The 15,000-nt window shown below is 45.1% G+C and overlaps 2 protein-coding genes across 2 annotated transcripts in view; one reads left to right on the top strand and one right to left on the bottom strand.

Moving 5' to 3' along the window:
* Positions 1–15,000, top strand: part of tgds (TDP-glucose 4,6-dehydratase) — a 273,449-nt gene that overhangs the window by 145,533 nt on the left and 112,916 nt on the right. The gene's annotated exons all lie outside the window — the stretch shown is intronic.
* ptgfrnb (prostaglandin F2 receptor inhibitor b) overlaps positions 1–15,000 on the bottom strand; it is a gene marked incomplete at both ends in the record, with an annotated part of 142,864 nt that overhangs the window by 23,567 nt on the left and 104,297 nt on the right. The window contains 5 exons of the mRNA XM_080720154.1: positions 1,138–1,245; positions 5,884–6,071; positions 8,640–8,862; positions 13,535–13,655; positions 14,252–14,409. Of these exons, the coding sequence (XP_080576280.1) occupies positions 1,138–1,245; positions 5,884–6,071; positions 8,640–8,862; positions 13,535–13,655; positions 14,252–14,409 (798 nt within the window). The remainder of the gene's footprint in view (positions 1–1,137; positions 1,246–5,883; positions 6,072–8,639; positions 8,863–13,534; positions 13,656–14,251; positions 14,410–15,000) is intronic.

The raw sequence follows: 15,000 nt of genomic DNA, 5'->3' as shown, positions 1-15,000 counted from the left end.
GTTGACGTATGGAAGTGGAGGTGAATGCGCGCGTGCGCATACACACACACACACACACACTGCTGATTGTGAAGGCCTGTTGTATGTTTGAGATAATGCAAACAGAGAGAGAGAGAGAGACATACTGTATACTGTGTAGAGAGAGAGAAAGAGAGCGAGGGAGTTGATCTAATGTGTAAAACAGGAGAACAGTGCATTAAACAATGAGAATGGAGTGATGAAGCATTGACTACAACGTGATAGTGGAACTAGAGTTCAACTTCTCAACGGGCCTGAAAATAAAGGGTCTCGGCCGGCCCGAAACACCTACCACACTATTAGGCCCAAAAACCTGACGCCCCCAAAAGGTGTCATTGCGCGCGTCACGTATCCAAATCAGTAGTAGTTCTCAAACTTTTCATGTCAAGGTCCCCAAAAACTATTTGGACATTATGTATTTGGGCGCGGACCCCCATCTCAAAATATGTTGTTCCAGGGACCCCCCAGAAGCAAATATTTGAGTTACAAATGTTCGCTTTTAAAAGAGATATATTCAAAGATCTTTTCAAAAATAGCAGACCACTTAGGCATTGCCACGATAAGCATGGATGCCTGGCGGCGTCGCCGGTTTGATTGCCGATCCGGACGACCTTTGCCGCGTGTCGCTCCCCGTCTCTCACCCCATTTCAGTCTACTGTCCTATCAATAAAGGCATAAAAGCCCCAAAACAAATAAAAAAAAAATAAAAAAAAAACTCTTCAATTCAACTTTTATAAACTATGCGGGTAATAAGAACTTCTATAAAATACGTGGTTAACAACTACTTCTACAAAATAAACATGTCAGATTTGACAGTAAACATGCACCTCTCTACGCACACATATACCCACGACATTTACAGAGAGAGTGTGACTGATAGAGCATGAGGGAGAGAGAGGGAGGAAGAGAAAGAGAGAGAGAGAGCACTTGTGTACAGTAGTTCCCAGATGTATTTTCAGTGGACGTATGATAAAAACATCCTCATTAAATCTGCTGTTGACAGCTGTAATACACACATCACACAGATCACACAGTGTGCATGAGTGTGTGTGTGTGTGTGTGTGTGTGTGTGTGTGTGTGTGTGTGTGTGTGTGTGTGTGTGTGTGTGTGTGTGTGTACCAGTCTTAGGGGTGGAGCCAGACACACTGAGGGAACACTCCATCTTGGCCGTTTCCCAGGGATACACCGTGCTGATGTCTGATTGGAGGCTCACGGAGAAGGAGGGGCCTGGAACACAAACAAATTGATTGATTGATTGATTGATTGAATGAATACTTTATTAGAAGTTTGCATAGGAAAAGGTACAGGTTCGTGACAGTTAGGGATGGGTATCGTCTGCGATACTTTTAATGGTATCGATCGCATGACGTCGATACTATCGGGTATCGGTTCACGTAAAAACGAACGATACCTAGTAAGCTTCACGGCTTATTTACACAGGAACCACTTTATGTACAGTATCTCGTATAACATTGAAAGACAGACGGATAGAACACAGTACTATGCATATGCTGCCATCAATAACCAGTAAAACGTCCTAATCGTCGCTTACTCCCATAAGCGACCGCCAGGTCGCATACACAAACTTTCGAAGGCAATTGTAGCCAATCAGGAGGGAATATGGGAAATGGGACAGATCCATGTTGATGACATGACTTTAGAGATACTGTGTGCCGCTTTGCGTGATTTTAGGCCAAAATCTGTAGGAGCAGTGTCCAAACATGTGTTTTGCAAAAAATCGTCCCGATGGTGGCGCTAGAAGAGGGCCATGTGAGAAATCAGAGGCGGAGGTTGTGATTTGCCAGCCAAGGAGTGTGTGTGCAAAGTTTGGCATCGAAGGCCCAACGGTGAGATAAAAGGCTATTGAAAATACTTTCAATAGCAGATGTGCATGCGCACACACACACACACCCACACACACACACACTGGTTCAGTGCACTTGGTCATGCGTAGTGACAGAGCTAGCGGGCCATGCCATTTCACTGCTACTGCGATAATGTCATGTGTAAATGATTTATACAATCATTCTACATACGTTATAGTACATGACTGCCTTCAAGTCACTTTGGATTTAAATTATATATTATTATATATACATATACTGCATAAAATTGTGACCGCAGTTTACCATGAGAAATGTCACTGCTTGTCTCTGTGTGTGTACACATTTTTACTGTCTATGGGTTGGTTCCATTGACACATCACTGTGGCATCACATGTGATGTCACAGGTGACATCACCTATGTAAAAGTCCATATATGGGTATTCCCCAGAATCCCTTTTATGCCCACATATGAAGATCGCTGATGTCATCGATATATATATATATATATATATATATATCTCACTGGCCAGATGGCCAAGACCTGGCCCATATCTGTGTGGCTGGTTCAGATAGGGATCTCCATGTATGGGCATAAAATACATTGGTACCCCCTTATGCCCATATATGGAGATCTCCAGGCATCAAACCCAGGCTTGGCTTTACTAAATAACATACGTTTTATTCCCATATATGGAGATCTCTGTCCCAATGTCGTCAATATTAAGGACATATCTGGGAATGCCCATATTTGGTAATGCTCATATATGGGCGTGTGTGTGTGTGTGCGTGTGTGTGTGTGTGTGTGTGTGTGTGTGTGTGTGTGTGTGTGTGTGTGTGTGTGTGTGTGTCTGTGTGTGTAAATACACAGTGGAATTGAACCCAAAACCTTCAGCTGCAGTGAGCAGTCACTTTAATCTCCTCTAACACTCCTGTTTCCTCTCCTCTTCTCAAACCCTTCTGATGCTCCTCACTTTCAACTCCTCTCCTCCTCCCTCTCCCCTTCTCTCCCTCTCATAGCTCCCTCTCTCCTCTCATACAAGGGCGTCACAAGGGGAGGGGGGGGGGGGAGTGGGTCTGAGTTACTAGGGCCCCTAGCCCTTAATTATTTTATATATACTTTAGCTATTGAAAAATAGCAGATATACAAGCTCACAGCGCGGCACCGAGTGCCTCGAGCTTGTAGATCTGCTATTTTTGAAAAGTCGTGAAAATGTGTGCAAATCTTTGAATATTTGTGTATGTATTTTTTAAGCGAACATTTGTAACTCAAATTTTCTTCTCGTCCCTGGAACTAAATATTTTGAGATGGGAGTCCGTGGCCAAATACATATCATTTTGGGGGTCCTTCACATGAAAAGGTTTGAGCACCACTGACATAGAAACGTAGGTTTTTCAAAAAACCTTAGAAGGATTTAAAATATTCAAAAACGTGCACACATTTTCATGATTTTTCGGTGCCGCGCTGTGAGCTTGTAGATCTTAAAGCACAAAGTAATTGTGCAGGGGCCCGCAGTGAATCCTTGTACCCAGGGCCCCAGAATTTGGTGTGACACCCCTGCTCTCATACCTCTCTCTCCCTGTCTGTTCTCCGTCAGATCAAACGCCACGAAATGGGCCGACGGCTGCCGTGGGCTTACGCCGTGCGCTATCCTACGTGTCACATGTATCGTAAATGCGCGCGTGTGTTAGTGTCTCGTTGTGTATTAAACACGTTACTGTGTGTGTGTACGTGCACACGCATGCATTAAATTTGCACTCTGTGTGTTCGTATATGTGGCTGTCAAAGTGGTCTTACACGTACAATATTAATAAACACACACTGTATATAATTCATACACGTCATGTGTTCTATGTGCTGTACACACAGCTGTATGTTGTTCAACGCAGAGCCTTGTTAAGTGCTTTAGTGTCTGGGTAAATACCTAGATGTCTCCTTATGTGTGTTAGTGACATGATTGATTATTGATTGAACACATCAAATCAAATCAATCATTGACACGTGTGTGTGTGTGTGTGTGTGTGTGTGTGTGTGTGTGTGTGTGTGTGTGTGTGTGTGTGTGTGTGCGTGTGTGTGTGTGTGTGTGCGTGTGTGTGTGTCCCGTGGCAAACACAGCTGATCTACAAGCCCACAACACCATCTTTTTGGCAGTAATGTACTGCATTAATAATAATAATAATAATAATTCCTGTGAAGTCTGTGAAGAGCCTGCAAGTCTCTCTCCCTCTCAAAAGAGAGACAGAATAATAGATCAAGGAAGGGATGGAAAAAAAGAAATAAAGCGAGCAAACTGCAGTATAGAAGAGGGCTAAAAACAGTACTTCAGAAATATACAGTAAGGGGCCAGGGTTACTGGTAAACTGTCTGAAATATACAGTAAGGAGCCAGGGTTACTGGTAAACTGTCTGAAATATACAGTAAGGAGCCAGGGTTACTGGTACACTGTCTGAAATATACAGTAAGGGGCCAGGATTACTGGTAAACTGTCTGAAATATACAGTAAGGGGCCAGGATTACTGGTAAACTGTCTGAAATATACAGTAAGGAGCCAGGGTTACTGGTAAACTGTCTGAAATATACAGTAAGGGGCCAGGGTTACTGGTAAACTGTCTGAAATATACAGTAAGGGGCCAGGGTTACTGGTAAACTGTCTGAAATATACAGTAAGGGGCCAGGATTACTGGTAAACTGTCTGAAATATACAGTAAGGAGCCAGGGTTACTGGTAAACTGTCTGAAATATACAGTAAGGGGCCAGGGTTACTGGTAAACTGTCTGAAATATACAGTAAGGGGCCAGGGTTACTGGTAAACTGTCTGAAATATACAGTACAGTAAGGGGCCAGGGTTACTGGTAAACTGTCTGAAATATACAGTAAGGCAGTGGTTCACAACCTGTGGGTCGGGACCCCCCAGAGGGGTCCTTAAATTATTTTGGGGGGTCCACAGATGATTACCTTAATGTGCTACATTGTTTTCTCACTCAACAGTAAACAAACCAACATAAGGTTTAAGTGTACAGAGGGTATCTGTACATTTTATAAAGTGACAATTTAAGGACTTTTTAATACCTCTAAAATGACAAATTAAACATTGGCCAAATTGTCAAATATTAGAGGCAGAAATTGTGAAAATAGCAGATCTACATGCTCACAAAACGCTTGTGAGCATGTAGATCTGCTATGAAAAGGCCTGAAAAGGTTGAGAACCACTGCAGTAAGGGGCCAGGGTTACTGGTCAACTGTTTGGGGCGCTCACATAATCCTGAGTAGATGAGCCCAAATATTAGGCCTGTGCAAAAAAAAATCGATTTACTATATTATCGTGATGTTAATGCCATGATTCAATTAATGCCACGATTCAATTAAATCGATTTTCAAAGTTCAGAATCGATTTTCCAGATTTTATTTATTTATTAACAAAAAAGGCGAAATTAACCTGAAGGTGAAATAACCACTTTAAGTCAGCAGACACTCACACTCTGAGCTGTGTGCAGCTACTTGTCACTCAGGGTTACATTTATTTGTTACTGCACAAGTAAGTCAGACGAGTAAGTACAGGTCCTAAAGGAACAGTTTTAGGTCATGAGGATGTCATGTTATGGCTAAAGCTAGCACATTGCTGTAGGCCTGCAGCACAACTTGTGTTCTGTGTTTTCTGGCATCTTGACCAGGAACATGTTGTTGTAATGTTGTACCACTGGCACTTTGGCTGAAATAAATGTCAGAAAGATTGACTGACTTTATTTGGCTGCATTGATTTGAAGTATATGATTCAACTTTTAATGTTTTATATTGTTTAGAATTGTTTTAAAATGTTTCAATATAAAAAAGCTGTCATTTTTGGGGAAAAATCGCAATAATCGTGATTCGAATCGCAAATCGCAGGAAAACTCAATAATTGTGATATAATCGAATCGTCACCCTATGAATCGAAATCGAATCGAATCGGGAGGTAAGTGAATCGTCACAGGCCTACCAAATATGTTTGAAAATTAAATATCCCTTCTATGAAACAAATCTGTGTTGCTGGGCAGAACTCACCGTTCTCCTGGAAGTCTATCTGGACCTTGTTGGACGGGGCGCTGGTGGCCTTGGTCCAGGCCTGTCCCGGATGCTGCTTGCTCCAGGCTGTGATGTCACACCAGTAGAACCCCCGGTCACTGAGCTGCACGCCGGACAGACGGAACCGGAACTCCAGGGGACCCGACTTACTGAGCACCAAGCTGTCTCTGGAGAGGACGGGGTTAAAACACACTGTAGTCAATATCTGAACACCAATCATTCACCCAACATTGCGTGTGTGTGTGTGTGTGTGTGTGTGCGCGTGTGTGTGTGTGTGTGTGTGTGTGTGTGTGTGTGTGTGTGTGTGCGTGCATGCGTGTGTGTGTGTGTGTGTTTGTGTGTGTGTGTGTGTGCATGGCTGCCGCTTAGGGCATAGACTTGTAGATCTACAAGCTCACAACGATTTACAAGCTCACAACACCTTGTGTTAAGAGGCGTTGGGAGCTTGTTGATCGGCTATTTTCTTTTTTTTATTTGAATTTTTTTGTCCAATGAGCCGTGGGTTGGTGGTTGAAATCCTAGCTCCTCCTGTCCACATGTGAAGTGTCCATGGTCAAGACACTGAACCCCACGTTGCCTCCAATGAGTCGGTCAGTGTCAGCTTTGCCACCATTGGTGTGTGAATGTAGGAAGTGAGGACGCTGGCGTCAACTGTTCACCGCTTCACCTCCCAATGTATGAATGAATGAACCATTGGAAAGCGCTGTGAGTTCACAACTGCTTAGAAAAGCGATATAAAAATGCCATCCGTTATTATTGCGACCGTATGTCACACATGACACTGTGGCTGTCGCTCTGACATCATGCTCTGATGTCACTGATGTCAGAGGAACCACTCTTAACAGAATGGGTTTGCTGCTCTGACATCACGCTCTGGCTTGATGTCCCTTTTATGCCTATATATCACGAGTTACACTTGCAAATTAATTACTTCCATGTCCGTTTTATGCCCATATATGGAGATCCCTGTCCTGAAGCCATCAATATTAAAGACATATCTGGGAATGCCCAAATTTGGTAATGCCCATATATGGGCATGTTCTGACATCACATTGTTGACTATCATGCAGGTGTCTCCATATATGGATAACTGGTCCGATATACATCACTGGCCAGAAGGCCAAGAATTGGCACGACCTCGCCCTTTAGGGTGAGCTTGCATGTCGCCCTGAGGCGTATTACAAGTTATTATTATAGTACAGTACACACAGTATGTCTATTTCCAGAGCTGTTGTACATGTACATTATGTGGACCATCACTAAAATAGAAACACACGGTCACACCCAGACTCTCTGCCCCTTTCCTGTCTTTCTATAAGTTCCTGTCTAATAAAGCTAGACATCCCCTCCTCTCTCTCTCTCTCTCCCTCCCTCCCTCTTTAAAAGCCTCTCACAATAGGGGGCCTCAGGCTCAGCCCAGAGGCTATGGCTGTTTAGGGGGTCCTATTTGGGGAACCCCTGGGTTAGGTAAAGGGAGATGGATAAACAACTTGCTTGTGAGAACTGGAAAGTCGTATCACAGTCGTAGTGATACCATTGTGCTCACAACGCGTTGCTTTGCGCCGCGTTGAGAGCTTGTAGATCGGCTATTTTCACGACTACTTTTACTACTTAATTATTATTATATTTAATTTATGGAATTTCTTAGATGTGTTTGTTAGAAAATGTATAAAATCTTAAAAATATATTTTAAAATAAAGTGATATATTTCAAAAGATTTTCCATCATTTGAAATGTATATTATATTTTTGTAGGAAAAGAAAATGGTACTTTTACTGGAGTTGTGGCCCATAATAATTGATCTGTCACCCCACAAATGGGTTCCAACTAGGGATGGGACGATAAGCGATATATCGTGATTAAAAAAAAAAACACTCAAGACAATCGTATCGTGGAGATTTAATTTATAATTTAATGTAATCTATTTGCTAAAGAATAGCCGATAATGGAATGTTGGGGACATTTTGATCATTGCAATAACATCGTAAATCGCGATCTCTTTGGTCACAATGATCGTGAGATGAAATCTTCATATCGTCCCATCCCACTGTTTGGGAACCAGTGCCATTAGCCAGTTTAAGCAACGCTACGGCAACGGCAGATGACAACGGTAATCGGAAATGATCCGCGCTATCGATAGATAAACCTGCCGTCGCAGCAGCCGTCTCTACTACGGCAGAAGGTCCCTTCCCAGGTAGCGCCTACTCCGTCTGCTGCGTGTGCGCGTCGCCATGGGAACCAAAGCGTTCAGTGAAAGGGGTGGGAACCCGTCGAGACTTTGCTTAACCATTTCGATCGCTACGGCGATTACGTCATAGCAGCCGTAGTCCCACCTCACGTTGCGGTAGTAGAAACGGTCTGCTTAATGTCGCTATTGTGTCCAGGGGTGCAGCACCAAATTCTGGGCCCTGGGTACAAGGATTCACTGCGGGCGCCCCATGAATGTTCTTCATAGGGGGAGGGGGTTTAACCCATTTAGACTGGGAACACATTATTACACATTATTTTGTGGTTTAACTATTGAAAAATAGCAGCGTGGTACCGAGTGCCGCGCTGTGAGCTTGTAGATAACTTGTATATCTGCTATTTTTCAATAGCTAAAGCATAAAATACTTAAGGCCCTTCCACCTTGTTCCCTAGTAACTCAGTCCCATCCCCCCCCCCCCCCCCCCCCCCCCCCCCCCCTGTGACGCCCCTGGTTGTGCGAGCGTGTGTGCGTGTGCATGCGTGCGTACCTCCTGTTGGGGTCGGTGGCGTCTCCCAGCTGCAGCACGTTGTCCGGACTGAGGCTGACGGCGGTGCGCGCCGCGCCCTCCAGGCCCTCCTGCGATTGGACGAGCACGGAGAAGCCCGCCCCCTCGGCCAGGTGGGTCGGGGTCACCTTGCAGCTCATCTCGAAGGTGGCCCCGCCCACAGAGGCCTCGCGGACCCTCGTGGCGACGACCTGCAGAGTGGGACCTGCACGGGGGAAGCACACAGTGGATCAATGAATCCATCTGATCAGTGCTGGTACGACTGGTGGGTGAAGGATCAATGAATCTATATCAGGGGTCTTCAACGTTTTCAGGCCAAGGACCCCTTAGTTGAGAGACAGATGAAGCAGGGACCCCCACAACCTTTCATACATTCCATATAGTTTCATCGTTCGACAGCACAATCATCAGTGTATTTTGGATTCATGTCAATTTGTGTTTTGACCACTTGAACCGTCAATACTTAATAAACTTGACCTTTCACTCTGTACTTAGTCTGCTCTTTTTCCCCTCTACACCAAACCTCTTTGCCGAAAATAGCCGATCTACAAGCTCACAACGCCTCGCAGCTGCTATTTTCGGATTCTCAGAATATGGACACGGTTCAAGGATATGGTTCAAGTGGTTAAAATTAAAAAGGAGAAAAAAAGTTGCTTCAGTTGGAAGACACTGAGGGGACCGTTCGCGCCGCCCCGTTCGGATCGTCTCCTCTTTACATTCACTTTGTACATAAATCTCGCTGCTCGGACTATGCAGGTTTGAACGCACCATTAGTGTTGATAAAGCACATTAATACAGAGTACATCAATCATGTGATGGCGTCAGGGCCAGATCAAAGAGCCTAAACGCTCTGTGTCAGCGGCTGTTGAGTTAGTCTAAATAAAGGCCATGTCCTCAGTAGGATCACACAATCAAAACAACAGATAAACACATTGAAAACATCCCATCGCTGTAAACGCACCGCACGCTGACCACTGGACTGTGCGCGCGCGCGCGAGTGTGTGTGTGTGTGTGTGTGTGTGTGTGTGTGTGTGTGTGTGTGTGTGTGTGTGTGTGTGTGTGTGTTCAGAGGGGATTCCCATTCAGTGACCAAACAGGAAGAGAAGAGCACTTCAACAACCGTTTTTTTTAAAGCAGCCACTTCCTAATGCCAAGGACTACACACACACACACACACACACACACACACACACACACACACACACACACACACACACACACACACACACACACACACACACACACACACACACACACACACACACACACACACACACACACACACACACACACACACACACACACACACACACACACACACACACACACAATAATAGAGACACTGTTACATCATCGGGCAATTGACTAGATTGAGGGCAGAAGGTTCAAATGTGCGAGATATTCTCTGAGTGTGTGAGTGTGTGAGTGTGTGTGTGTGTGTGTGTGTGTGTGTGTGTGTGTGTGTGTGTGTGTGTGTGTGTGTGTGTGTGTGTGTGTGTGAGTGTGTGAAACAGAGAGAGAGATAAGTGACCCATGAGGGGGTGGGGGGGGGGGGTGGTTCATCATAAAGTCTCAGAACAATGACGTCCATTTATAGTCAACTCCGCTCCGCAAAACTATGACTTCCTGCTGTCACTCTGCATCTCTGCTGATGACCCACCGCTGTCTGGGTCACACAGACAGACAGACAGACAGACAGACAGACAGACAGACAGACAGACAGACAGACAGACACACAGACACACAGACGGGGAGGGAGAGTGGGACAAGAGGGACAGCCAGGGACAGAGAGACAGGATGGGGACACCCAGAGGAGACAGTTTTGGGAGAGCGACAGGGCCAGATGGACAGACAGACACATGCAGCGTTGAGCCATATTTATGTTTTTTCATATGATGGTGAGCATAGAGGTAGTTACTACTGAACTACTGTATATAAGATCACAATGAGTCAATCAGTGGAGTGTCTGACACATCACTGTGTGTGTCTGGCTGCTAGCGCAAAATGGCGTCTCTCGCAGCCAATTGACTTTTGTCGTTGCTCACGACAACTATGGTAACAAACGCGGTGCCACTACAACCGACGACTAGAGACATTCTCCAGCCTCCAAAGGTACTTACTGTAACCACCTGAGGAAAAGACACAGACAGAGACAGAGAGAGAGAGAGAGAGAGAGAGAGAGAGAGTGATATAGACAGCGAGACAGACAGACAGAGAAGCGAGAGAAGGAGAGAGAAGGCAGAGAGACATAGAGGGATAAAGATATTGACATGCAGTAAAGGTTTTTTTTCCCCCCACAACAGTCACCAGAAAAGGACAGGTTCAAAGGCTGGCGTTTGTTCCCAGGAGTGGTGTCTGTCTGTCTGTCTGTCTGTCTGTCTGTCTGTCTGTCTGTCTGTCTGTCTGTCAGTCTGACTGAAGAGACACTGGGAGTTTGACAGGAGTCTACATGCACTGATGTCTCTCAGATCGCTGTGGGAAATAAATGACAGCAGCCGGGAGACTCTTTTCCCTGAGTGTTTTTTCTCTGTGGAGGCTTGTTGTGTGATAACAGTAAAGTGCTCTTTACCAACCCGTCACAACGTGATGAGTTGTGAGCTTGTAGATCTGTTATTTTCGGTGAAGAGACTTGGTTCACTGTAGATTGAAAAAGATTGCCCAAGTACAGCGCAACTCAGGTCCGTTTTACTAAGTGACATTGATCAATTCAGCTGGAGTGAGTCCATGTGAATTCACTGCTGCCAATTGAACCAAGGAGACCCGAGTCCTATTCTGCAAATGCCTTCTAAATCCTAAGTGTTTTCTGAAAAACTTACGTTGCTGTATATCATCTACAGATGCTTTCCTGGTTTTAACCGGTTAAACGCTTGAACCGCCAACACATGAGGGGGAACATTGACCAGAAATAGCTGCTCAATAACTTGGTTGTAGAGAACAACAACATATCGTCACTGTCTAGCCAAAACCTCTTAACTCCATTTTTGAGGTTTTTAATTTTTTGGCATAAATCAGGGCTATTGAACACCCTTTACATCTGAGTGTTGGTTAAAATAATATTGAACCAATGGAAAGTAGTAAAAAGTGCTTGGGGCAAAACCTCCTAACTCCACTTGAACTAATTTTCCCAAAAATGAACATTTTGGAGTTGGGAGGTTTCGGCCCGACAGCAGATATATGTTCATGTACTTCGTGTACCAGTGTACACACGGTGTATCGATAAAACGCAACCTTGAGTTGGAGATGGGCTGTTTCTGGCAAAGAGATTTGTTGTACGAGGTAAAACAAGGCGTAGACCAAGGACAGATGATACACGAAAGAAGAGTCAGTTCTGGCTTTCAGAACTCATTGGGAACGTCAGGACGTCTGGGGGATGCAGGAGTTCTGAGGGGATAATATGACTTCCCATAAATGTCGGAAGGAAAATGTATATTAGCCTTAAACCTGGACTCTCTCCCAGGGCAGGTTGAAACAGACATCTGTAGAACTATTTGTCATTCAGTAGAACCTTTCTTTTTCCATCACTCGGCAAGAGGCGAGCTGTCTGTCAAGGTTTCTCTCGCCCAAACAGACTAGACTACAGATTATTACAGACTGTAAAGGTAGCTCTCCACCAAACAGACTAGACTACAGATTATTACAGACTGTAAAGGTAGCTCTCCACCAGACTACTACTACAGACGGCAAGTCAGTTGTAGTTGGGAGATCAGTCGGTTGGAAGGTGTGAAAAAAAAAAGAAAAGTTGCTGAATACACCTGAGAGTCCCCACCGACAGACGGCTGCTAATGGTGCTAATATAATAACCTATGGCTTGATGTCTTTCATCAACAAGCCCGCTTCTATATCCGAAGGTCATAAGCCGTCCAAACTTGCTTGTTTGGCTTTTGTCGCTTCTCTACAACGTCGATCAGGGCCACATTTCTAGTGCACACAAGAGGCCACAGAGGTAACTCCACTCTTTTTCATGTGACACAGTACAGTACAGTACTCAAGCTTTAATTTCAAGGACCCCCATTTTAGCATGCATTGTTAGCACACAGACATAACTCTTGGGAGCGTACGAGTATACATTTGTACACTTTCAAGCAGTGGTTCTCAAACTTGTGCCAAGGTCTAGTAAATTAATGATTCTGGCAGCGGACGCCCCATCTGAAAATGTTTTGTGCTGGGGATTATTCAACATTTCAACACTTTCAGGATGTTTCAAACATGTTATAAAAAATCTCTAAGCAAGCAACTAACATGGATTTGATTTGATCATTTTGAAGTTGTATTAACTCATTAAAAGCCAACCCCGCGATGTCGCGGGAAAAGTAATAGAGTATCTATAGTGCCATCCACGCGATGTCGCGGGAAAAGTAATATATTACTGTAACGGCGAGTAAAAATACCTAGTACAATGGCCGACGCTCCGGAGACGAAATCCGCGCTGATTTGTCATCATCACGGCTCCACGAGCACACAATAGTCATCCCATAACATTGAGGTGGACGGCCGATCTCATCTTTAATGTCCATTATCTCAAAACTACACTTTAGAAGCTAGGATGGAGGCAGATGCTCGCTTATTTTACACAGTTATAAAAGCTCCCGGTCGGCCATTACACAACTCCACGTGGACACGCATCGGTTCCGGCGCACGATCCGATGACGTCAGACCGGAAGTACTTCCGGTCTAGACTTCTGGCCTTCAAAATAAGACAGCGGCCGTTAATGGGGCCGGGAGGGGGCACTCTGGACCCCCTAATCCGTTAATGTCCTGGGCTCAGAATGAGTTAATACATTTAGCTGGGGACCCCCTGGAACCCCTCCCCCTCCAAGGACCCCTCTTTGAGAACCACAGTACTACAGTACACAGCAGAACAGAGTGGATGGTCTTACGTTTGGGCTCCCAGCGCACAGTGAGGGCAGTGCTCTGGAACTCTGCTGTCTTCACCATGTCTCCCTGCTTGTTGGAGCTCCATGAGCTCACACTGCACACGTACTGCCCCATGTCCACCTCCTAGGAGACACACACACACACACACACACACACACACACACACACACACACACACACACACACACACACACACACACACACACACACACACACACACACACACACACACGCACGCACAGAGATGGGAGAGCTAGATAGTGAGTAGGCACGTAGCGATTCACTCAACTCACAATGCGATTAGAATCACGATGCTATAGGTTCACAATTCAATTTGGTCCACAATTATTTTTAAACACATTTCTTTTTCCAAATTTCTTTTTTCCATATATTAAAAATATATATCTCTTACACAAATCCAGTATTGTTATCTTTTTACAATTATGAGTTTTCTATACAGTAGTAGCAAATAATGTACTATTTTTTAATCAATTATTTTACAAAGATCCTGTATTTTCTTCTTTTTTTGACGCGCCTTATGCTTTTAGAAATTTATTAAAATTGTCACCAGTTTGAATTGATTTCAATCAATTCACAATACATTGTTACATGCCTAACAGTGACAGTAGCAGCAGCCCCAGAATGCTGTGTGTGTGTGTGTGTGTGTGTGTGTGTGTGTGTGTGTGTGTGTGTGTGTGTGTGTGTGTCCCATAATGCACCTGTGTCTGGAGGAAGCGCAGTTTGAAGGTGTTGGGCTGCACCCTGGTCAGTGACATCACGCCGCTCTTCAGCCTATCAGAGTACAGCGCTCCAGGCACCAGGTTACCGCTGGCGTCCAGGGAGCCAATGGGATGAGGGCTCTGAGGGTCTCCGCCCCCTAGAGCGCGAGAGAGAGAGAGAGAGGGAGAGAGACAGAGTGAATGAATGGATGAATGAAGGAATGAACTAGAACTGCACTCTGTCGAGGTGCCAACTTGCGTCTTTCGCAAAAGTAGGCCATGTATGGCCCAGACCCGTAGAATGGAGAGAGTTATGACACTTACGTCGACTCCCATTGTAAGCGTGGAAAGCTACGGAAGTCTCTAGCTTAGCCTAGCTTGATAATGATATGATAATGATAGTTACCTACTCCTCCCGCGGGGGAAATTCGGGTATCGCAGCCCAACCCAGCTGCTTTTTTTTCAGCTTAACCCAGCTGAACCCTATGAGGCAGCCCACAAGGAGCGCAAGGGGGGGAGCAGTGATAGCTGGAGCGGGGGATCGTACCTGCGACCTCTGGGGTCTCCGGAGTCCTAGGTATGGACACTAACCACTCAGCCATCACTGCTCTTACTGAAGCCTGTTCTCATTCTTAGCAAGCCTCTGCTGCTCTTCAGCCCCGTCCGCCCCCATTATAACCCAGGCATTTTCACTCGCTGGTAAGTAGACTAAATCACGTCTTTTCCCCCCTTTTAATAATGTTGTCTCC

The sequence above is a fragment of the Nannobrachium achirus genome (assembly GCF_963921795.1).
Source record: "Nannobrachium achirus genome assembly, chromosome: 24".
NCBI classification, from domain to species: Eukaryota; Metazoa; Chordata; class Actinopteri; order Myctophiformes; family Myctophidae; genus Nannobrachium; species Nannobrachium achirus.
The sequence above is the reverse complement of the archived record's forward strand: the minus strand, read 5'-3'. Positions and strand labels throughout refer to the sequence as shown.